General features: G+C 34.1%; 1 protein-coding gene across 8 annotated transcripts in view; it reads right to left on the reverse strand.

Moving 5' to 3' along the window:
- LOC121329840 (RNA-binding protein Nova-1) overlaps positions 1 to 26,293 on the reverse strand; it is an 80,420-nt gene that overhangs the window by 18,447 nt on the left and 35,680 nt on the right. For 4 of the 8 annotated variants that reach the window (XM_041275735.1, XM_041275737.1, XM_041275738.1 and 1 more), the window contains one exon: positions 8,395 to 8,561. In XM_041275735.1, coding sequence (XP_041131669.1) covers positions 8,395 to 8,561 — 167 coding nt within the window. Of the gene's footprint in view, positions 1 to 6,174; positions 6,247 to 8,394; positions 8,592 to 26,293 lie in introns of all 8 variants that reach the window. The other 4 variants (XM_041275732.1, XM_041275734.1, XM_041275736.1 and 1 more) reach the window with 2 other exon arrangements.

Consider the following 26,293-nt stretch of genomic DNA (forward strand, 5'->3'; position numbering starts at 1 on the left):
GATCAATATTAACTGTTACTATACATTCTTGTAACATGACAGGATTCTTTGCAATAACACCTCTTTTCTATAAGCAGGTCACATCTGCAGGGACTGCAGTTTAACACCAACGTGTTAACAACTAAAAACACAAAGCACCCCAATAACAACACATGCAAATTAATTCCATCAGATTTAAAAAGTCTTAAACAAGACTAGATTCTATGAAGGTCTGTAAGCCAATAACTATCATATTGCACTTTCAATTATATTAGTTCATATGTTTGTTTGTAACAAAAAAAAAAATATCCGTTGACAGAATTATTAACATGCAGGTACATGATCTGGAGAAATTGTGCATATAACTTAATGAGAAAATCTACTTAAGCCATTTTAAAAGGGGAATGAAACAACTCTTAACCTTTCAATCCTCTCCGAATCACATTTTATGGAATGCATGATTACTCAATGCCGACTTGATTGTGCTAAAATTAAATGGTTGAAATTATCAAATGTAGTGTGAGATTAAGGAAGTTCTACGAGGGAAGTTTCAAGTACAGTATAATAAATAATACTTTATTTATTATTTATAATAAAAGCGGAATCTATATTTGTATCACTTAATCTTATGCTGATGGGGAGCCAGTTCTCTAATCAGGTCATGCCTGTGGCATTGGATTGCCATTATAGATAAATCAGGAGATCTGAAATATCAAACTTTGTTAAAGTCAAGGTGATCTTTCTGAATGTTTGTAAAAAGCATATGATATAGGACAATAGTTTGCATGAACATCAATTACCTCAAGGAATACTGAGCTTTTTACAAATAGAAGTATCAAATGAAAAACACATGCAGTGCTCCCTAATTACTACCTGCCAATGCAAAGCTGTATAAAGAAAAACAAGTCTGAGTGCAGGTAGTGCTATATTCTATCACCCTGCTGCAGCATGCAACACAACACTACACATTACAGTGCACACAATGAAAGGTTTATAGCCAGCAAATATTTTATTTTATTTTGGTGCACTCTAACATGGTGGGATAGTGCAGATTTAAGGTTCTGCTTTTCTAGTTATTCATTTCTTTGGAGTGTAATATTATTATTATTATTATTATTATTATTATTATTATTATCATCATCATCATAACAAATAGTCTGCTATTTGTTCCACCGACATTCTCAAAAGAAGTTCTTCATATACAATGATTCTGTTATTAATGTACACATATCTCCAACTATGTTACTCAATTGTTCGACTCGACAGGAATAGAATCAACAAAAAATGCTAGTTACCTGATCAGCTTCAGGTACCATTTGTTTCTCTCTGCTACAGCACATTTGGAAAAAGGCAGTAGTGTGTAGAAGATTTTAAAGAATTCAGTTATATGGTCCACTTAACGTTCACTCGTTCACAAAGGAACGACATTAATCACAGTTCAATTTCGTAAGTAACAGTAATCTAGTATCTGCTTCACAAAGCAGCAGCTTTGAAAGATTAGCTTACATGGAAGACTGCATATTAAATATCCACTGGTAGGGGGTACAATAATTGTCCATCATAGCTGAAAATTAAAAAGAAAAAACATAAACCTTTATTTTTATTTCTTGGAATTAATTTCTGCTTTTTGGAGTAGTGGATGAGGCTTCAGAGCATGTCTAATTGTATTAGACTACACTATACTTTCTTTCTCCAATGTATTCATGCTGAACACAGTGATTTGCAATGTGACAGCAACTGCTGATGATCCAAAACATTTTAACACCTTGTTAATTTTGTTTGCAACTTGCTAAACACATAAGGCACACGAGAATCTAATTCAAATACATGGAAAGTGATTCACAAAATCGGACTATCTAAAAATGTACAAGTACCTGCTTACAGAATGTATTAATTCTGTGGAATAGAGGGAACAAGGTTCTAAAATTAACTGTAGATGGCCAAACTGATGATTCCAAACAAAACTGACCCATACTGATGCACATGCCTGTAAATGTTAACGTTGAGCTCAAACTTCACTGTGTTATTTAATTAAAATCTGGCTTATTATTGAAATAAAATGCATCACTTGAATACTATTAATGCCTTTAAATTGAAATTACTGCAATAATATTTAGTTATGATCATGTAATATGAAACACGAAAGAGTTTATAAGGTTGTGAAGAGCTTTGCCTAAAAAAATTAAATTACTTGATGTTAAATAAGATAGATTATGTTCATATAGCTTTATTTTGTTTTTATAAAAAAAACAAAAAAAGTCTCAATCCTAAAAATTCAGGTGATGCAAAACTTGTTTGTTTATTTTCTATTGCATTTTCATTAAGATATAACAACAACAATCAAAATGCAAAACCTTTGGCCACAGATGTAAATGTAACAGAGGACACATTTAAAACGTGCACTACAGCTTTATATCCTTACATAGTGAGTCTTTTTCTTTTATAAAAAGGAAACATTTTGGGTCTTACCACAGAATCAGACTGGGGTGTAACCCTTATTAAAGCAGTGTCAAAGTACAATATTGATGAGATTATTTTCAAATATTATTTTATTTTGTATTGTGTGTTTTATATGAAAGTTAACATCTTGATGGTTATTTAAATAAAATGGGCAAAAAACCAAAAAAAAAAAAAAAAAAGAAGATGATGATGATTATTAAGCCATTCTGGGTTTGATGTTTTCAGCAAAGGTTGTTCATTAATTTGCTCTGTATTTAACTTATGTTTAATTAATATTGTTTAGCAAAGAGCATCTAAAACATATGTACTTGAATTAGAAGATTTTCATTAAAACCCAATGTGAAAATAAAAGACTTTGCAACAAGACCAATACACTTGTCAAACGTGTGTGACTGAAGAGCCTCTGGAGTTAAACAGGGACATAAAAGTATATTTAAACATTACCAACATTTACTTGTGGATTTTACTTCACTTCTTCTAAGCCACGTGAAATTCTATTTTGAACGCCTCGAAAGTAATTATTCTAAGTACAACTTAATTGTATTTCACTCTGAGTCATATTTTGTATTAATAGTTTCTAGATATTGACAGGCAACAATAATAAACCCTAACACGATGAAAGTGTTTTCTTGCTTTTTTTTTTTTTTTTTTTCTTGTTGCTTCAGTGCACTTGAGATCACAAGATTATAGCTAACCTCATTTTCTCACTCCGAGTAGATCTGGCAAGGACTGGATCAGATATGGCCTGGTACAAAGATGATGTGCAAGGAAGACTCACTAATGGATGGGGTAACTATATAGAGTGTCAGATTAATTGACAGCACTAAAATTAAAGTGAACATTCTGTGTAAAAATCTAGTGTCTTCACAATTGTGTAGTTTTTTCAAAACAATAGTGTCTCAATTATAATTATTAATTAGCCTAATTATAGAAGTCCACTTATCCAGAACAGCAAAAGCATTAAATGCTGGATAATCACATTACGTCACACACACAATTTGCCATATATTAATTTCAATGAGCAGTGTGACATCACTACAGTTAAGAAACTCTGCAGGGCTGCAGTAGGGGCTATCATTACATCAGGCATTAGCATCACCTTGTCAAACAGGGTCTTCTCAGTAACCTACTGTTCCAAATATTAAAATCTCATTAATGACATTCTTCCCTTTGTTATTATGTTTACATTACTGGCGGACCATGTTTCTATTCTGCAGTATCCTTCAAAGTAAAATTGATTTTATTTTTCTCCTTGTAAACAAAAGAAAGCTTTTTCTCTGCTTCAAGGAACATATTTATCATGCCTTCATTCCTCCCATCCCCTCCTCCAGATAAGGCTAATCTCTGTTCAAATACAACAGTGATGAACGGTGTGGTTTTGCAAATCTCCCTGTTACTTGCTTATAGAACCACTGACAGCTTTGAGATTGCTGTGCAGGAACCTTTTCTCATTCAACAACCGCAGTGCAGATGCATGCCGATATACTAGAGCAGAATGTTAATCACTGTTGCACTCTGGAAACAATTGCCTTCTACTGTATGTCAGTTACTGCCACAAAAGAACAGCCAAGTTCCAAATTGCCTTAACCGTCAAATCCCTTACAAGCAAATGTGCAATTCTAGAGATTCAGTTTCACCAATACAATAAGTATGGGACATTATGATTATGTGTATTAATAACGAATTGTTTCACAAAAGGAGAGCCAAAATGAATTAAATGAAAAAAGAAAAAAAAAATAACATTTTAAAAAAGGCAAGATCAGGAATTTTCAGTCTCTTATAGAATACACCAGAATTTGATAAGAAATTTTCTTTAAAATGGTATATCTATATATATTTATATATATATATATATATATATATATATATATATATATATATATATATATATATATATATATATATATATATATACACACACATACACACACAGTACTGTGCAACAGTTTTAGGCAGGTGTGAAAAAATGCTGTAAAGTAAGAATGCTTTCAAATATATATACATACAATAAATATGTCAGAATAGACATTTATCCTTTACGTAAGGTTTACCATATTAAGAAAAACATAAATTACTTACAGCAGAGTATATCAGCATTGGTATAAGAAAATCCAGGTGGAAAAGGGAAAAGAAGATTTCTCTTTTCTGTTCATGTTCTCATTCTGAAAAAAAATACCTAACTGCTGCTTTAGAATAATGTATTCTTATTTTAAGAGCCAAGCTGTTCAAATGTTTACTTCAAGTTGTATATCATTTAGATATAAAATCTGAACAAACATACAATCACAGAATGGGGAACCCGTTAATAAAAGAAGTGTGTGTATATATATTATATTATATATAAAAGATATATATATATATATATTATATATGGTGTGCCATCAACACACACACACAGTACTGTGCAAAAGTTTTCGGCAGGTGTGAAAAAACGCTGTAAAGTAAGAATGCTTTCAAAAGACATGTTAATAGTTTATATTTATCAATTAACAAAATGCAAAGTGAGTGAACAGAAGAAAAATCTACATCAAATCAGTATTTGGTGTGACCACCCTTTGCCTTCAAAACAGCATCAATTCTTCTAGGTACACTTGCACACAGTTTTGTATCCTGTTAACCCATTAGGAGCGATACATTTCTACATCTGTAGATTATGTACTGTATACAGCATTTTCTAGTACACAAACATCTGTAATCTGTTACAGCGTTCATTTTTAGACTCAGATTAATTTATTTTGCCTAGGCAGTAGTCAGATTTTAGTTAAATGAAGTAGGACTATATATTGTGAAAGCAGCAATACATTTAACCAATTTCATATGAAAGCATATCAACAAGACAGCATGCAATAGCTGTCTGCAGCTGGATACCAAGTAACTGCTGTCACAAACTGTTTCTATTTTATAGAGCCACCAGTATTTACATATAAGTGAGGGTTAGTTCATGGATCTTAAACATCCTATCTTTAGGGTTTCTACCTTGCAACGTAAAAATCACTGATAAGGACAAAAATTACTAGTTTCTTAACACACAACAGTATGTTTATATTCTATTAATATATATATATATATAATATATATATATATATATATATATATCTATATATATTATATATATATATATATATATATATATATATATATATATATATATATAATATATATTTGCTAAAAGGGTTTACCAGTTTTCAGATCTTATATAAAGCTAAAAGGGTTTACCAGTTCAAGCGTACATTTTGAAACACACATCCCAATTGCACCCGAACATCATATGGCACCACATCATCACAACAGCGGCTGCAGTTTTGCTTTTGCAGCAGCAAGTCAGTTTCTACCTCAGTAGGGGGTGGCTACAGATTTAGGGGCAGCTGTCTGTATGAGGGTTATAACTAGCATTTAGACTTAGGATAATTATTTGTTTATCCAGCTGTTCTCAAAGGCAAATAAAAAGTTTAGGGGAGGTGGTCTGCCGTCATCTGGCTGGAAAATGTAATGGTGATGTCAGATGCTGGTGAAAGAGGAACATCAATAATTCGCAGTTCTGCCAAAAGTAAACCTACCTTTTCAGCTTGAAATCTTCCAAACTGTTAATGCTGTTTTGCAAACTGTAAAAGGCGGCTAAGGTTTTCCCTTATGAAGGAAATCTAAAACCCTTCCTCTTCCTGTGTGTACCTGTTCTCCAGCTGGCAATTGGTCACCTGTGGAAGGCATGGTGTAGATGGTAGGATGATACTGTACCTGATTGGCTCTGGAGGTGGTCATGGGATCGGATGGAGAGGACTTGGTGGTAGTTGGGGAAGATGGCAATGTCTGGGAACAAAGCAGTTCAGGAGCAAAATCACCAACCTTTACAAGCTTTATAAACATCAAAAAAAAAAAAAAATGAATGCAGATGCAATGTCAAACAATTTTGTTTAAATCAACTGCAAAATTAAGTCATAGCAAAAATCTAGGAGAACACAATGAATTGTTTTCAAGACAAACAATGTTCTAGAATAGTCCAATTAATAACTGCCATTACTTTAACAATAAAATAACTGATTATTTTAAAGCAAGATACCATGATCCGAATCAGCAAAAGTTAAATCTTTATCCTGTACACTTCCATTGCTGCATAGCCTTCAAGTTAGTTTTTATAGGTGAATCGCACCTTCCCTGGGAGGTAAGGAACGATTGTGCAGTGTATGTTTGGTCTATGCTGCTATAAGAAATTGTCATTGGCTTATTACATGGAAACTGAGATTAACCCTTCGCTTCCAGCACTCTACACAGCTGTTCCGATATGAACACTGATGCGTTATAGTTGTACACATTCATATATTACATACATTTAAGCAGTTCCCTGCTCCATTTATCCAGAACAAAATCAATAAAGGTTGTCTACAACGTTCGATGAAATGCTGTTTTATTGGTTACAGGAAGCTGCCCCTTAACTTTGAGAGTGTTAAAGAATAACTCACTTTCTGCTGAATTGTCTCTGTATAAATGTGGACTTTTGCTTCATTTTTAATTTCATGATTGAGTCACATTTTATTGTGGATACAGGGACACACTGCAAAGGTTTAGAAAACACACACATACACAGAGCTCATTTTCTCTGATGTACAGTACAACATTTATTTTATGGCAGTTGTGAAATGTTACTGGCCATATAAAGAAAATATTCCTTACAAGCAGGGGTATTATGATTATTTGTATATGTCATTATACAAATTATCCAGAAGGGTATGGAGACTTCTACTGTACATACAACTCTTACTCTTGTCTGAGATTAAAAATAAATACATACATAAAAAAAAAAACACAACACATTGTTGTGTTTAAAGTAAATAGTTACATGCATATAACTGGCCCACACAAGACACAACGAATTTGGTAGAAAGCCAAGGGTTAATCTTAAATAAATAGCAAATGTACCACTGAATGCAGCTTGGTTTGGGTGCAGATGTTTAAAATGATGAATGAAACACTCACATAATCCATGCATGCTGAAATGAATGACTTTTCAGAATTACTTCCTTAACAAAAGTCCTTCAGCAACAAGCAGTACAAGTGAACAATGACAGTCATTACATATTAAAACCACATTGCAATAACATCAAAAAGTATCTTGGCAGTTTTACTCTGCTTTTGCAATTTACCTGACATTTTGAATACAAATACACCACTTTGCAAAAAAAAAAAAAAATTTTAACAGTGAAAAAACATAACAATCTTTCCTGCAATTCTAATAATTCCAGCCAAAACATTCAATATAGTTTAACAAAATGTATACTCTTTATATTATTATTATTATTATTATTATTATTATTATTATTATTATTATTAGTTAGTAGTAGTAGTAGTAGTAGTAGTAGTAGTCATAGTAGTAGTAGCATACAATTAACAAGTATATAATCAGATCACTTCTGTAAACCAAATTATACAGATGAGTTTCAGCTGGTAAAACTTAATTACATTTAATAACAGATAAAATATCTAGAACAAGTTACAAGTTACAGGCATATAGAGATATTGATTAATACATCTAAAGAAAAGAAATCATGACAGATACCAGTTATCATGCCAATAATCATTAACTGGTACCACTTTGCTCTTGGTTTAAAGAAATATACCAGCAAATTACAAACAGCTGCAAACATTTGACTAAATTAGCACCTGGTAATGGGATGCAATACACCTAATTTTAATATCTGGCAGATTATCTTTAAAATGCACGGGTCACAGAAAATTATGGTTGCTAAGCATAGCCAACCCTAAACACTTGCAATGCCCTAGGCTCTTTTAAAAATCAGTATCATAACTCATACTAGATTTATTCACACCAGACATAAAAACACCTGTGTTTTTTGTAACCTTGGAAACCTGTGTGTCAATAACAGTGTATTCATTTATTCTGCATATTATGAAATGCCATTTCTGCACCTAGTTAGCAGACGGAGAGCTCTATTCTCTCACCTGTTTGATGCGATCTGGGTTAACGGTGGTCTGGGGCTGCAGGATGCTGACAGGCTCTGTTTTTGCTACATTCTGAGGCATTTCCCGAATCTTCTCGGCAATGAAGCCATGGACTGCATTTAATGCTTCAACTGTTCCCTGGATCAGACATACCCGTTCCGTGGTACCTGCAGAGCCCATAAAACTGACGTAAGTACCTTTAAGGAAAAGCAAGCAAGGAAAGTAAGGCAAAATCAAGGCAATAATCATTGTGGTAACATTCAATGTTATCCAATTTTAAAAATAGTTTCCCCCTTAATAGTTGCATTAATGCATATTAAGCAGGATTAATTCAAACATTTAAAAATGTAATTATTCCTAATGTGCAAAAAATATAAATCACCTGGTTAACCTTTAACAAAAAAATACATATTCAATTGTTCAATGTTCAATTTACTGCATTATTTTTTGCATAAACAATGTGAGGAACAACATACTAACGTGACAATGAATTATTCATTATGGTATTAAAGAACAGAGTTGTGAAAATTCTAGTAAATCTGTTTCAGCACTCTGTATGTGTATTAACTACTGCTGAGATGAGTAATTTGCTGTGCGTTTCTAAACTGCATTAATTGTTCACACTTTAAATATTTGATCTTAAACTATCAAAGCATATTACAAAATCATGAATCATCATTAACTGTCCAATACTTAGATTATTATTATTATTATTTTTTTTTTTTTTTTAAAAGTAAATGATCATGAAAAAAGGGTAAAACAGTAAATACATAAATAAGTAGTAGAGTTCATTGGTTGCAGCATAACAATTTGTTTTTCTTGATAAATTACCTGTTTTTTTTTTTTATTATTATTCTAAATCGTTACTTATTTTCACACATTGTACCTTGCTTAATCTTTGTGAACAGGTGGATACACTTTATAACCTCAGCCTTGTATTGTTGTAGGACAAGGTTGTGAGAGTTTTGGTGATTGTCATTGTCATGTGTTTACATATTAAAATACCAAACAGGTATTAGTATAATATGATTATTCTTGAAAAACATAAGGAAAGCATGGCCAAAACCAACACAGTTAAAAAATGTAATGTGTGAACTAAATAGCACAGTACCAAAAAGGAACGTCCTCATTTGACAACTGTGCTAACAAACATTTCAAACCCCTCAGTAGTCCATTAAATTAATCCTTGAAATCCTGTGTCATTGTTCAAGTTTACTTTTTATTTTGTGTGTGTGTAAATATTATATTTGAATTACCAATTCTGCTAATAAATCTTGCTTGTTACAAAGTTTGATTTGTAGAAGTTTCTTACAGTACATTAGTTGCGCAAAAATGATCTCCTTTAATGACCAATACCAGTGATACCAGTTTAAATTGGGGTCTGCTTCTAATATACATCAAATCAAATGCCTTCCATAATTATAGAAATATGCAGTAGACTTCCTAGATGACACGGTTTAAAAAAACTAAATAAATAAACAAAAAAGGTATGTAGGTACTGTAGTCCAAGATTAGTGTGATCACAGTGTGAAAGTAGTCCTTAAAAATCAGCTTGCTGCTTTAACTCTTACTTTTCAGTTACAACAGACTTAAATTGAAATTCAGTAACAGTAACTGGAATCCAAACTGTTGTGGTTTTGTTTTGTAAATCACATTTAACGTTGTGTGGTTTCCCAGCTAAAATATTTAGTTTCATAGATGTGCCTTGAGGAGTCCTTACAATGCAGTACTACTTGCACGCTAAATGATGAGAAGTGATATGGATTGATCAGTGTAGCTAATACAAATGTTTTTTCTCCGGGTCAGGAGACAACACATTTAAACAACCAGAGATTGAGTTACACTGTGCTGCAATCACAGCCTGTCTGATCTGGAAAGCAATGACGGAGTGAAGATAGGTGCCAACAAACTGCCATAAAGTTAACCTTGTAGGAGACGCAGCATATTCAAAACGATAACAAACAAATAAAAACACAATTTAAAAATCAATGCAAGATCCTTTTCAAACATTTCCATTGAAATGTTTAATAAAATGCTATGCTGTTTAAGGTTGTTTTTGTGTTTGTTATGATACACTCAATTTTTGAATCTTTTGTAACAATCAAGCAACAGTCCAACACATGGCAGTTTAACAGCTTTGCTAACTCATGATCAAAAAAAAAAACCACTAATTAAATCCATACACTTCTGTACTAATGTCAAGAAGAAAAAACAATCTTTACAGTAATCTCCCTATCATTATTTCTTTTTTGTTGAGCTGCTGATTAAATGTATTGTTGTTTTCAGTAAAAAGGATTATGGGAGGTTCTTACTCCCGATATCCAGACTACAATGATCTAAAAAATGTTTTTTTCCTCCCTAGGGTTTTTAAAAGGTGTATTGCAACTGAAGTTGCTGTCTGTGACAGGTTAAACAATTACTAAGAAAAGGCCAAACAGATGTCAATCTAAAAACAAGTCCACGTCATCTGAGTGGAAATTATTTAATCTAAAAGGCTCTTTAAAAAAAAGAAAAAAAAAAAACTAAGGGCAGGCTCAAACAGCGTGCACATGTTTGCAGTGCCACTCAAAGCTTTTTATTCAGTCCTATTTTAATTCAATCTAGGATATTACAATACTATGAATTTGAAAAAGAAGAATGGCTTTGTACAAGAAAATAATTCCAAAATGCTTAATATATGACCAGCAACTATAATGGCAAGTAGAGTGAGGTTTTATGACTAGTCATCCCTGACAGTTTTCTCTAGTTTACAGAGCTTTTAAGATCCATTAGTGTCTAAAGTAAACTGGTAACTTGTTTTTCATTTTCATTTGTTTGGCAGAAGAAACATCTCTTGCTTTTGTATGTGCACAGTAAGTGTGGAGAAATGTAATGTATGCCTCCATAAACTTTAAAGGCAGAAAAAATACATGTATCTGAGGCTTGTGCAGTTTATCCATAGCTTTCACTGAGATTCTCAGAAACCTCAAAACCAGAATGCAAACTTATAATTAAAGAAAATAGATTACACTCTCTTTCTTACCAAAGCTGGAAAAGTATATCAGATGTAACCCATGGTACATCTATTTGTAATTCTTGTAAAATAGCATTAAATCTGGGGTATACCGGTTGTAATTCCAATCTGATTGCAAACCTTCAGTTTTGAAGAAAGTCACAGAACAGTATTTACAGGAATACCATTCAGATCGTCATTCAGCAAAAAACATTTTTACATTCATTTATAAATACTACATATTGGCAATTTCAATGAAGTTTGAAAACGACAATATTTACAAAAGTGCTTGAGAAGGAAACAGCAAGTGTTACTTGCAGCTACTGTATTACCAACTGTTCAGATTTCTGAGCAGATGTTCAATACAGACCATGTTTGGAACTTTTGGTTAACATCACACACTCATTACTCATCTCTGATTCATCACCCTCTACACTGCACATCTCTCTAGGGAGAATGTGGATGCTGGTATCCAGCTCCAAATCAGCAGATGCAAAAAGTCACTGTAGGAGCATGCACATGAATACAGATGATGCAAGGTTCTGTTGTGTTTTCTAATCAGCTTCAGCAAGACAAACACAAAAGCAAATCATGTTTTTTTTTTTTGTTTGTTTGTTTTGTTTAAAACTGCAGTGCTTACTGATCACATTTTTAACAAGGTAACACATCCTCATCAAGCAGCTGTAGCAGGTCAAGCAAAGATTTGAATCAAAGCGAACTAGCCAAATTATATTATTTTAATGAAGTTCAAGTCCAAGTTTCAACAATGTAAAACCTGCATACTAATACGAAGACACATAGGGTCACTGTTGTACTACCAGAATATCCAATACGCCACAGCATTACAGTACATGACTGGCTTGGGGAACTGCAGGTGTAGCACATCAACTAAACAACTGATACTCCTTACAAGCCAGGATACTCTGTTTCTAATTGCAAAGCACATTTGGAAATATTTGGGTACAGTACTATCAAAAGCTATGTCCAGTACATTTCATTTGACAAACACCACATCTTTGTTCTTCTCTCAAGTTGTATCCTTCAAACAAAAGGAAGTTAGAAAGGCCAAGATAGAGATAGGAATGAGCAAGTGGGCTAAAACCAATTCCAAAAATGTTTTTCCAATAACAGCAAAAGAACATTCAAGGAGGAATTAAAACGTCTCAGGAGATACAAATAGCAAAATCACAGATGAAGAGAAAAAAAATATCAAATATAATAAATTATTACTTTTCACAAGTTTTTACAAAGGAGGATACGGACAATATGCCCCACGTCGACCTGCTCCTATCCAGTTTTAAATAACTTTAGCATAACAAAGGCAGAAGTGTTAAAGGGACTAGGAGCTCTTAAAATAAACAAATCCCCTGGGCCGGGTGAGATCCTCCCAATAGTACTCAAAGAAATGAAAGAAGTTATTTACAAACTGTGAACCAGGATCATGCAACAGTCTTTTGAGACAGGGGTTGTACCGACAGACTGGAGAATTGCAAACGTAATAACCAATCCACAAAAAGGGAGACAAAACCGAACTGAACGCAGTAGGGATCCAAGAAAATGCATGAACATGGATTAGGTACTGCACACAGGCAATACAAATGTGCATTGTAAATGCCATATAGGGAGATACTGGAATTGAAGAAAGAATCTATGAAAAACAATCTAAGTTTATGTTGACTCAGAAATGTCTTCATCTAGACAATGTGGGGAAGCTATAAAAAAAGGCCAACAAAATGCTTGCCCATATTAAAAGAAAGCATATGTCCAATATATGATAAATATATGCCATATATACTGTTTTATATGTTACCTATATACTTCACATATCCATATATTGGTGTGCATATATTCCTAATCTAAACAATATATGTAACAGCATAAAACATTTGTAGTCTAAATATAAAACAAATGACAGGCTTACATATATTGCTGTTAATATACGTAAAATATGTTCTTTCTGTATGGGTGGATATACAGTGAAAAGCATTGAATTTAAATCAAGGGAAGTAATGTTAAAACTCATTAGTAAGACAAAATCAGTAGTAAGACCTCATCTAGAATTCTGTGTTCAGTTCTGGTCACCTCGCTACAACAAGGACATTGCTGCTCTAGAAAGAGTGCAAAGAAGAGCGACCAGAATTATTTCCGGGGTTAAAAGACATGTGATATGCAGACAGGCTAAAATAATTGAATATATTCAGTCTTGAACAAAGAAGACTACGCAGCAATCTGATTCAGGCATTCGAAATTCTGAAAGCTATTGACAATGTCCACCCAAGGGACTTTTTCGACCTGAAAAAAAAAAAAAAAAACCACAGGTCACAAATGGAGATTAAATAAACGGGACATTTAGAACATAAAATAGGAAGCACTTTTTTACACAGAGAATTGTGGGCGTCTGGAACCAACTTCCCAGTAATGCTGTTGAAGCTGGCACCCTTGGATCCTTCAAGAAGCTGCTGATGAGATTCTGGGATCAATAAGCTACTACCAACCAAACGAGCAAGATGGGTCTCCTTGTTTGTAAACTTTCTTATGTTCACAAAAGAGTACGGCTATTGTAGTACTCAATGCTGTACTGCATACAGAACTAATTTGATCTTGCATTTGACAAACTAGAACATAAAACAGATTATCAAATGCTTTACATATTCTATATGAGACTCCACAGTGAAAATGATGAGAAAGAACAGAAATCACTTAATACAAAAAAGCAAATCCCAGAAGACTTGTGGCAGGCCATCAACTACACAATAAACTGTTTGGTATGCCAAGTAAACAGAAGAAATAGACTATTCTAAACCACATCCTAGCATGTACTTATATACTCTAGTAGGCAATCCAATAATTTACCATGTGCAGATAGTTATCCCTTAAATAATTAGTTAACACTAATAACATTAGTATTTAATTTAATTCTTTTGTTTAAGGAGACAAGCCACACCCATATACAGAGGTCAATCCCTGCAATTCATCTGGCAACGGTTATTAACCTACTGTTTTGTGATAAGTTCCACATGACCCATAACAGATGTTAGGATTTTTATATTACACTAAATTGTTTTTAAATATTTTTTTATTTTTTTTATTTTCTCCTGATGTGTAAGAAAGCCAATATATTAAACTGATTTAACTCATTCAGCCCGGCAACATGGATTTAAAATGTTAAAGTTGTTGCCAATACCATTTCAATGGATTTCCTGGTTAAAAAGTACAGTGTGTCTATTTACCACAACATATCTAAAGAAACACTCAAACTACATATAAAACCATGAGTTGCAAAGTTGTTGAGCACTGACAGCACTTTTCAATGGTGGCTAAAGTGGATATATCTAAAGCTAACTTCTTTACAGGTTTAATGTAAGCATGAAAAATAATTTTAAAAAAATTAAAAAAAACCTTTTGTACACACATGATCATCCATCATTTACGGTTGAAGCCTTCTGGGGGAAAAATATATATACAAAAGATGTATTTCTTTTTTTATTTTCTTTTTGACACCGTGAAATAATTGGTTGCACACGTGCAGCTAAAACAAAATCAGTGTTCTCACAAACAACATTTTGGCTGCATATGCCGATTATGCGTACAGTATGTGGATCTCATATGTGCACAAGTAGCATGTCAAATATAAAACCATGAAAATGCTGTAACAGAGCTAGCGAATATCCAGCTATATTACATCATCACAAGGCTGCTATAATTTCAAATTCAATCTCAGTGAAAAAGTCAAGCAAGAAGACTTATAAAAACCTAAAACAAGAATCGAATCTTAGCTATCGCCTGTCATGTAAAATCCCACAGAATGCTGAAAGCAGGAATTCTTGTGTACAAAGTACATTAAAAGGAACATTAACAGGCTGCTACTGAATTTGTTGAAACATAAATTATGCTCACCAATACGTCTATGGGACTTAACAATTCTAAAGGTAAAGCACTGGAAAGAAAGTAATTTTGTGGCTTATCTAACTCATTGGTGAATTAGTCTAGGAATTAACAGCTCAAGCAATCTGCATGTTTATGTAGAGATACAGCATGCACCACCCACATTAAATTAGTTTAACCAAATATCCATTAATAATGGATTCTGTTGCTGCCAAACAATAAAACAGAGTTTCACTAACAACATGTGGTGAAGACATACAGCAGACAAACGATGCTGCATTTGACAAGTTTTACCTATAAAACTGCAGGTTTTGTCATGCCGCTTGAAGGAATAAAACTATAAAATCACACATAACAAACATGGCAAACTTGTCAGTCTCGGATTCAATCTTACCGATTTTAGTTTGTTTCATCAGACAGTACATCTACTGTACTGCACCCTGGCAGAGGATGTATGGTAGTTTCATACAATAAAAACAAACAGACTCAATGGGCAATTTGACAACTTCCTAAACTGTCCAATAAAAATCAATAAGCAAATAGTTTATAATAAGCAAATCGGTTACTGTGTGTTGTTTCTCAAATGATAGATCAAACAACTTTGCTGTCAAGGATGTTTAGTTCAGTAACTATGTTTTTCTTATGCTCGGGTTCATTTCATAACGAACTTCCAGATGTCTTCCATCCGTTGGGTGTAAATGAAAACAAACTATTAACAGCATAAAACACTAAACTAGCTGGGATGCAGAGTCTTAAATGCAACAATGAATGAAATAAATACTCCGTGAATACTGTAAAAAAAATAAAATCTATATTATTTTGTTTTTTAAAGAATGCATGCAATTATTTCCAAATCCTTCCAGTATGTAAAAGTAAAACTTCACTTTAATATTACAGTATTGTACTAAATGAAATGCTCATACAGTAGATAGCAGGTAAATATACAATGTGATGAAGGAAGTTTGTTAATATGTACTCTAACCAATTATGTTTCTGATGACGACTGTTACAGATACCGCTGACCTCTGCTATTGAATGACAATTTCATATTTCTTTAGCTACTGGTTGAAACTGGTCTGAACAACACTTAAGATGCTAGCTTAGGTAGCACAAGGTAACAGATTTGCGCCCAATCTCTCCTGATTGTGGAGGTCTCAAAAGGGAGAAGAGTGTACTGGAATGCAGCAACATCATGGTGTTGATGCTTTGGTTACACATACCGCCAAACACCCATTTAAAAGAACAGTTAGCTAAAAATATGACCTACTTTTCAAGGAGACTCAGAAGGATAAAATCAATAGGCTATGTTACATCTAGAGAGGGAATACTGTAGCAAGAAGTATAACAAACTAAAATAAAATAGTCTTGTCTACCATGCTTCTGATACACTGTACCATCTCTCTCCCTACACTTGAATGTATGGCATGGTAACACAGTATAAACTCACTTAAATACAATTATTATAATTTTTTTTAATGTCATGCACAACAATTCTTTGCCGCAAGCAAAAAGTGACGGCTGTATTACTGCACATGCTGACGTTTCAATGAACTGCACTTCTGCTAGCTGACCGTGAGCCGATCCCTGAGACCTCAGCCGCATTCCATCCCATCTTATTGAGTTTCATAGGAATCTGCATATCATCCAGCAAAAACAACAAAGGAATAATCAGGATGGTCAGGAAAGCCCTAGGATGTGCTATCATCTGAGAAACCACACTATACACCTTACATACAGCTCCGAATATTAGGAAAGGAAATAATCCAGAAAGATTCACTATATAAAGATCATTTGATAAACTAAGCATGCAAAAAGAGAGAGAGGCATTAATAGGTTGGTCAAATATGCAGGATGACCACTATATTCTCACCCTTTTTCCTTAAACCTGGTCTTGAGTAAATAGTAACATTCCAGAGATAAAATCGGCAGCTTTGCGTCTTGTGGTTTACAAAGACACAACCACTGCGACTCCCATTACAGGGTCAGATTGATGCTGACAAGCAGGTCATGGCCTCCATTCTCTGGAAAAATAAACCAAAAGGACGAATGTGTTACCATATTAAAAATACCAGGAGAACTTAAGATGCAGTTTTGAATGTGTTCTTGCAAGAATTTAAAGTAAAACTAATAAACATCCAATACTTATGTAAAAATCAGATTCTGATACTCTTAATAACGTGTGCTAAAGGATGTCCTTTTAGACACCCTCTATATACCCAACGAGTATAGTACACTCAATGACCTTTGCTAAAAAAGGTCCTTAGCAAGCTTAGTCACAAAAGGACACTCACATCTGTAGATATATATACAAAAATCTATTGTAACATGTGTGTACATCTTCATCTGCATCCCAGGTGGTGTTCATAGTTGCTCAAAATTAGCCAGAAGCAATTGGATCATAAGAATAGACTAATTTTATTACTAGTTTTGAAAAATATTTTTAGTGATGCAAAAAACACATGTTTATTGACATGTATTAAAATCACTTTTTTATTGCTTAAACTTGAAACCCTGATACAGACCAGCAATGCAAGTGATCAGGAGGTAAAAAGGAAACAAAATCCAGTCCTGTGCACATCGTAAAAAATTAAAGATGCATACATTTAAAATGGCCAAGCTGCAGTAGTAGATTAGTGCAGTTTCAAACCCAGACAGAATGCGGTTACACTTATATTTCATCCAGCTTCTTCCTTTAGAGGTTTTTTCTCCCCAAATTATTTAATGCCTACCTAGAGTGGTCACTATTGAAATCTTTATCAGAAATCTTCCGCCCCCACATTTGGAGCACAAACAACTCTATTAAATTAACTACCAAAAAGGCACAACATGTGCTTAGTGTTTAAAAAGCAGAAAATCGAAACAGAAAACACAAAAAGCTAGATCTCAGTTGTGGAGTATGGTAAGGTGACAGATGCAGAATATAAGTTCATCCTTGCTGTAATTGCAGGGCTGATACAATTGTCAGAACCAGGGATGGATTGCCACTGATGCTGGGTCACTGTGGAAATATCTTTCTGAAAAAAAGATGGGTGACTTCAACATCATAAACAATAAATAATAAACACTGTTCATGAGGTTGTGTCATCACCTTAGACATTTTAAATGTCCTCAAGTCAATAGAAGGAATAAGGGCAGAGTCATGCAGAGCTACTGTAGGGGATGTCTGCTGTAATATCAGCATTTCTCCAAGCTCCTCCTTTTGGTAACTAATATAGAATGTGCAGTAAACTGCTCATTATTATCATGATTTAATCTGATACAGCCCTTGACATTTACTGAACAGACTACATGCAACTGCAACAGCACAACATTCTAAAAGTGTTACTTAAAAGTAACGAGGGCGCACATTTAAATTTGAAAATAAACAAATATTATTTAACTCAATGTTATTCTGCCATTTCTCTCAGTTTGCTTCAACGAAACACATTAACAGATGGCAATTTTCCATTCTTTAAGGCCCCACAAGACCTTGAGACACACGGCATCTACATTACAGTACATACACTGTACCAATTCTGTAGTTTGTCAGCCAGAATATAACAATGTGTGTTTTGTAATGAATAGACGAACCACCCCCACCCGTACATAACTGATATATATGTGTGTGTGTGTGTGTGCGCGCGCTGATGTGGTAATAATTTCTAATAGAACACACACACACACACACACAAACAGGTGCAACGTGACCATAACAGATAACACATTATCTACGGAATAAAGCTGTAACATTTGCCTAACTGGCTTGGTCACTGTATCTCTTAATTAGGCTATAGCAGAATCCACAGGGACCTAGCATGTGTTGGTTAAAGTGGTTTGCCTTGCATTCCAATAAAGTAATTTATTTACCCGTCACTGCTGAGCCTCCACAGCGAACAACTTGCAAGCTTCTTAACTTTGCCCACACCGCCTCTTCCAGCCCAAAGGTTTTACACCATATGCAGATATAGGATGCCAGTCAGGCTGGGCTTTTTATACACTCATTTTGGACCTTTTAATAATCATTGATATTCGAGCAATCTTTGTGTGAAATATATATATATATATATATATATATATATATATATATATATATATATATATATATATATATATATATATAAAAACACACACAATTACATACTAGCAGAAAAGCAGGGCATTCTTTAAAATGGTACATTTGTTTCAAGGTGTCACTGGACTACTAGCCCAGTAGCATGTAAAATACCCATGACTGGTCTCCCCCATTCTGTATATCAATTTACTGATGGCAGGATTATAAACTTCCTTATTTTCATGACTCTGCCTTTCAAACCCTGTCACAGTATTTAACATATGTATTTAGATAGTCCTAAACGGACAACTGCATAACTTTCAGACACGCAGAGTAATTTAAATTTAAAACCTCAAACCATCAAAATGACTTCCGTGGCAGTTCTAGTGTGAATACTGGAAAGAGATTCTTCTTATACAGGGGGCCTTACAGGAAGCAATTCATATAATGAAGAGAGGTTAAGTAAGGAGCACACATCTTGTTTTTTTGGAAGATGCGTTTAAACTTCTCAATATTTAAATATTAAAAAAAAAAAAGAGTCAAAATGATCAAGGAAATTCAAGCAGACATCATGTCAAGAAGTTTTTTCTATCAGACTGAAGTGTTGCATTCATTACAGTATCTTACTGAAATCAAACATAACCTTTCAGACATTAAAAGAAAAAAAAAATCCATTGAGGAAGAACACATCTGCACCGAGTCAATTCCGAATCAGAAGACAGATTATGATGTGGTTTGTCGCCCCTCCCCCAGTTACAATGCAAGACACTGTTGTAATAAACATGAATTTTTAAATAACATTTCCACCCAATTAACAATTGTGACCCAATCCTCCAGCTTCTGAGTGGCGCACTAAGAGAAATGTTGCCATGGAAACAGCCAGCTCTCATTCTACAATAAAATCATGAGAACACGTCAATGCCTTTGAACAGTGCAATGTGAAAGTACCTAGTCAATAACCGTCCCCCCTCCCCCCCCAAAAAATACATAGTACATAGAAGGAAAATTTGATTTTTCACACCAGAACACTAAACATTTGACTTGCAAGATGGACTGCCCTTATTTAAATCAACACATTTAACTAATGATCGCTAGATAGAGGGTTACATGTGGTTGTTTACTTTAATAAAGCGTTTGCTAAGAAGATTAGCTACAATACACCATAATGTCAGAAAACCCTCTTTAAAACAACAGAGCGGTTAAAAGTCACCTTTGACACATTCTGACTGAAGGGTTTTGACCGATTATTAAATATCTACTGGTAAAAACACGCACTGTGGTTACCAAAATGTGAAGCAGATCTTGTAGAACCAGTGAAGAAAATGAGGGAAGCAGAATCACCCCAGCCTGTGATTAATGATCCTGTAATATTTCCTTCCCAGTCACCGAGATCAATTTTGACCCAGTCAGACAATGTAGGAATATAATAAGCAGACATTGGTTGACATTAAATCATGAACATATGACAACAACTCAGGAGAGCTTGATAGAATTTCCCTCATCTCCATTGTTTAGCCTTTTAAAATTAATAAATAATTACACAGAATATAACAGAATATAGTGGCATTTACAAGAAAAGGGCATACAAAAGGTGCCCTATTATAATGCTTCAAATTATGCATCAGAAATTGATTTCTACGTTGCTGGAGGGTTTAAAAAAATAAAACAGCTGCATGGTATCAAATCAGCCATTTTAAAAGCAGGACACAGACAGCAAGTCAACCATCTTTGAAAAAGTAATATCCTGTTTCAATTTTTTATAAAGAGAAAAAAAGAAGACTTTCTAATGACCAGGAACACTAACATATCAACACATGAAACAGAAGAACATGAGGTAACAATACTCCTTAACCAGAAACAGGTTTCACATGATCTCAGTATTTTAATAGGCTGAAGTCATGACACCATATTTCTTGAAGAAAGTCTCAAGAACTCCCAGTGTAGACATATAATCACTGGCAACTACACAGATGCATGATGTAACAAACACAACATGTTGTTGGGTATGATTTGCCTTTTCATCTCTCGACAGCAGGGATGCCCAATCCTGGTCCTGGAGGGCTGATGTCCTCCTGGCTTTTGTTCCAACTGTCCCCTAAATTGCTTAATTGGACCAATTATGCTTCTAATAAGTGCCTGATTGGTCCAATTAAGTAATTTAGGGGGCAGTTGGAACAAAAGCCTGCAGGACCAGGATTGGGCACTGCTGTTCTATAGTATAAAGGACATTTGAGTTATCTGAAGGTTTGAGAAGTAAACAAAGCAAAAAAAAAAAAAAAAAAAAAGTAAACAAAGCAAAAAAAAAAAAAAAAAAAAACCTGTGCAGAGCCTTAAAATCATGTCATTGCTTTTTGTAAAAATATTTCACACTCAAAATGTTATTCACAGAAGTGAAAAAGAAAATCTGTGCACATTTGCACTAAATACTAAAACATCGTTCAGCAGACTGCCATATCCTTCACATAGCTATAAGGTCATCAATAAGGCATTCCAACTAAAAAATACTTTCCATGTGATGTCATTAAGTTAAAGCCATCCAGGGAATAGGGAGAAACAAATGTTCTGTTTCTGTTAAAATACTCCTTGTACTCATTTAAAACTAACAATATAGCACAATACAGCTTGTACTATTTTTATTTGGTATTTTGACAAACGACGTAAGGCCTGTGAAAAACCCAGCTGCTGCTGTTAAAGACAGCACATATTTAAAGTGATAAAACTTATAAACAATATAAACAAAGCTAACTATCTTTAACTGCACAACTGCAAATTGTTATGTTATGCTTTGCAACATAATCACAGAACATTATGTAGGTTTTTCTGAAGCTAAAACCCGCTTGTAAAACATTAGGTTAACTACAGTAACTACAGTACATGTGCTTTTCATTAGTCCTTGTAAAATGCCCAGGGATTTGTTGGCTTAGAGAACTTCCTGTTCTGTCCTCTTAGCTCAATATATGTTGACACCCAAAACCTTTGTTTCTCCGAATCCCCATGCTTGGAACCCAACCCAGAAGTCTTCGCTGCCCAGTAAAGACAGATGCCCTGAGCAGAGAGAGTGCAAACTCCAACACCTGAATCCTTCACTGGAAATAGGAGTGGAAAAACCAGAGCCATTCTGAGCCCTTGCCAAGCAAAGCAATAAATCAGCATCTCAGGTGAAACCACACTCTGGCGAGTTTTCATTTATACCAAAAACTTTAAATGCACTTAAAGTGATTTTGGTTGTCCCCCAATTCAAGTTTTAAAGCTTGAAAAACATGCTTTAGTTACAAATACATAACCACGACTCTATAGACGTCTTGTATGACCATGCTAAATGGCTGCTAAAGTTAAGAGCAATGCAACAGGAAACCCACAATATTTAAAACGATCTATTTTAAAGTAGTAGAATCACAAGCTTATATTACAACTCTTTCCTCTTCGCAACAGTAAGGGTTTTATAGCAGAGTTACAAGTTTTACAAATTATGAAGCTTTAAAGACTGCTAAATTATACACGAAGAAATGTAATTGTGGTGGATACGGTTTTACACGGTTTTGTGTTGAAGACAATTTTTACAACGCTGGTATTTAAATGTTGTGAAATCTTAATAAAACCTTTTTTGCATATCTTACATTGTTATTTTGATGAATATTTTATATCCTTCAGAATCTGAAAGATGTATTCAACTGCATGCCAGTACCCAAGACTTTTCTCTCGTCTCACGAGTCTTAAGACTTGATTTAAACCGATGTGCAATAGGTGGACTTTTTGGCACACAAGTAAAAAAAGCTCATTGTGCTCAAGGGGTTTTTAGCTATGAGTTAGCACTGTGATGTCAGCAAACAAGTTTCATATGTATGTCAGACTCAGGACTATGTGTACCAAACTATGAAAGTGTCTCTTTGTTAGTAAACTGTTTATATATCCTCTATGCTAATACAATCTCTCTTCAAATATGGTATTTCTTGGCTCACTTTGTCCCGTCCATCAGAGGCCCAAATGCCAGCCAGGGAGACAGAGAAAGCAGACGTTCGAGATTTTTGAGGTCAGTCTCAACCTGAATGATGAGGTTGTTTTGAACTTTACAGACAGTTTGCACTGCCATGTCTCAGGGTGTGAAGCAGAGTATTCAAAGAAGGGATGAATGAATTGAATACATTATTAATTCCTCTCTATGCATCCATTTGTTATGGACCAGTATTAAGCACCTAGTGCATGACTACATTCGATCAGTTATTACATGCAAAAATCAGTATGCCCATGACTGATCAATTAATAAATGGTGTTCCGTAATTCAAACATACAAGTTTTTCATTTTTGTTTAATTTAAATAATTTTTTTAAAACTAAAAAAACTTCCAGCTTCAGTGTTTCACTTCATGAGTAAATACATTTTATTTTGAAAATCTAAGGTCAGCTTCAGATGATACTGCCACCACCCACCCACCCCCCCCCAACAGGAACGAAGAGCTGGCAAGCTGTGCATGCTTGCTGCATTTGCTGATCATTTTGGACAACCCCTTTACATAAAAAAAAATAATATAAAAAATAAAACACTTCAATCTACTGTATTACATTTTGCAAAAATGAACACTAAGCACAATCATACTGTAACACATATCCCTGCAAGTGGACTAACAGATGTGTTAGGAAAGGGAATTCTGGAATGTTAACCTAAAACTGGACAGCTTAACTAAGAAGAGAAAGACCTGCTTGTTGAACAAATTAGAAAGAAAACTAAGAGAACAAAAAGTATGTCATTCTTGAGAATTCACAACTGTTGAAGTTTTTCAAATGTCTAACTGGTTGTGCATTTCCTCCATTTCCATTTTAGATTATTCAAGGTTGTTCTACTCTGCCCTCAACAGCTTGCTTGCATGACATGAACTTCCACAAAGAAAAACAAATACAATAAACTCCCACTCCCTCTGTTAGCTGCCAACCTCTTTGGAATAACTAAAATATTTTATATGTGTTTTTATAAAAACAGTGCTTGCCAAGTTTATATATATATATATATATATAGAACAACTATTTTGTAACGGGGGCCTTTCACAGATTCCCCTATTTTTTGTATTTATTTTTTTAAGTCTGAAACAGCTTTCTGCTTTCAATTTGCCATTTGATTTATTTTAATGTATTAGCAGTCATTGTAGGGTGGACTCAGCTGTAATTAATAACACGGATGCCGTCAACAAAAAAATAAATAAAACAAACAAATAAATAAATAAAATTCCAGTTGAGTGCAATTTCCTAGGGTCATCTTTCTCCCATTGTTTATGCATGTGTAATAGTGCCATTGCCAGAAGTGACTAATGTATTTCCAAGGCAGCTGGACACGATAAGCTCTCACTTTCCCTTACAAACTTGGCACATACTGGACTGTCACTGAGAACCTCTTATATACTGTATTTATATTTAGTGCCTTGATACACTAGTAGATTAGCCTGCTTCTAGGGGCTGCAGTAGAAAATAAAATAGTTAATTATAATATAAATTATCATTTACAAAGTCTGAAGGACATGAACAGCAGTCTTTTTGCACATTTACCCTGCTTCTTACAGTATGTTTCGCTCAGATTAAAAAGATTCTGCAAGCAGCTCTGTTGACATACATTAGTAAGTGCAAGCACACAATCTAGAAAACAGAGCTTTTGTCTTCCCAGCTGCAGTCATTTCAGCAATCCAAGTCTTGCATATTAAAACCATTTTTAGTGGGCTAAAGGGACTTAAACACACACCACAGCTAAACCGGTAAAGCAATTTGCAAACAAAAAGTGTGTGCATACTGTAGCTGCTGTAGCTGTAGTGTAATATTGGTGCAAAAAAAAAAAAAGTGTGTGCATACTGTAGCTGTAGTGTAATATTGGTGCAAAAAAAAAAAAAAAAAAAAAAAGTGTGTGCATACTGTAGCTGCTGTAGCTGTAGTGTAATATTGGTGCAAAAAAAAAAAAAGTGTTCCTGTAAAAATAAATACATCAGAAGCAGTATTTTAGCATTTGAACCCATACCATACCAACCCCCCCCCCCCCCCCCCCCAACCGTCAAGTGAAAACCCTTTGCCATGCTGTGGGGAGCGGTACCGTGGGGTCAGGATTGAGGGTTCCAGGCAGTGTAAGGAAGCCTGTCATTAGATTTTCATATCTGAACAACCACCAGTGTCCAGAGGGCTTTTTCGGTGCTATCAAGCCTTTACTTTCATTTAGCAATGAATTATTTAGCACTATTTAGAAAAACAATTTAACAATAAGCTTTCTTCCATTTCATCCTGCTTTATTTAAGCTAGAAAGAAGGGGTAGTACAGTAAATGTACCATCAATCCTGGTCCTATTTTACAGGTTTGATATAAAAGGATTGGAAAAAGGATTGGATTAATAATAATAATAATAATAATAATAATAATATAATAATAATAATAATAATAATAATTAAAAGGCCAAAAACTACTCTGACTCTATCTGATCTGATGCATTGAACTGCAAAATACTGTAAGCAGGGTGTACATTGTGAGCAACTCTGTTAAATGATCTGTAATGCTGCACTGCTGATAATTATTTGTCTCTTACAGACTTTTCCTTGAAGGCAGACACAAAGCCCTCATAATGAATTGTGTGAGGGTAGCACAGGGAAATTTGAATTTAATAATTACCTTTGGTGTTAGGATGGATTAACTCTAATACTGCTATGGAAGAACAAATTATTTATAACTTACTCTAAGAAGGAATTAAACAGTTGAATTGCAAATTTAATTGCAAATGTCATAAAATTTGACAGCTTTAGGTCTGTTAATTAACATTCTTTGTCTCTCTCTAGACAAATGTACACATCATCTAAATCAATACTTAAGGTATTGTATATCAGAAAGGGTAGCCTTTTTTCCCTGAAGAATGTGTCCTGACTTGCTGTATGTTCTGAAGGATTTTTTCAGCAATTTTGAACAAACTTATACAATAAGAGATAAATAAGTCTACCTTATTATATTTCCATTGATTTCCTATATCATGTTATC

Source organism: Polyodon spathula, chromosome 17, assembly GCF_017654505.1.
Source record: "Polyodon spathula isolate WHYD16114869_AA chromosome 17, ASM1765450v1, whole genome shotgun sequence".
Classification (NCBI taxonomy): Eukaryota; Metazoa; Chordata; class Actinopteri; order Acipenseriformes; family Polyodontidae; genus Polyodon; species Polyodon spathula.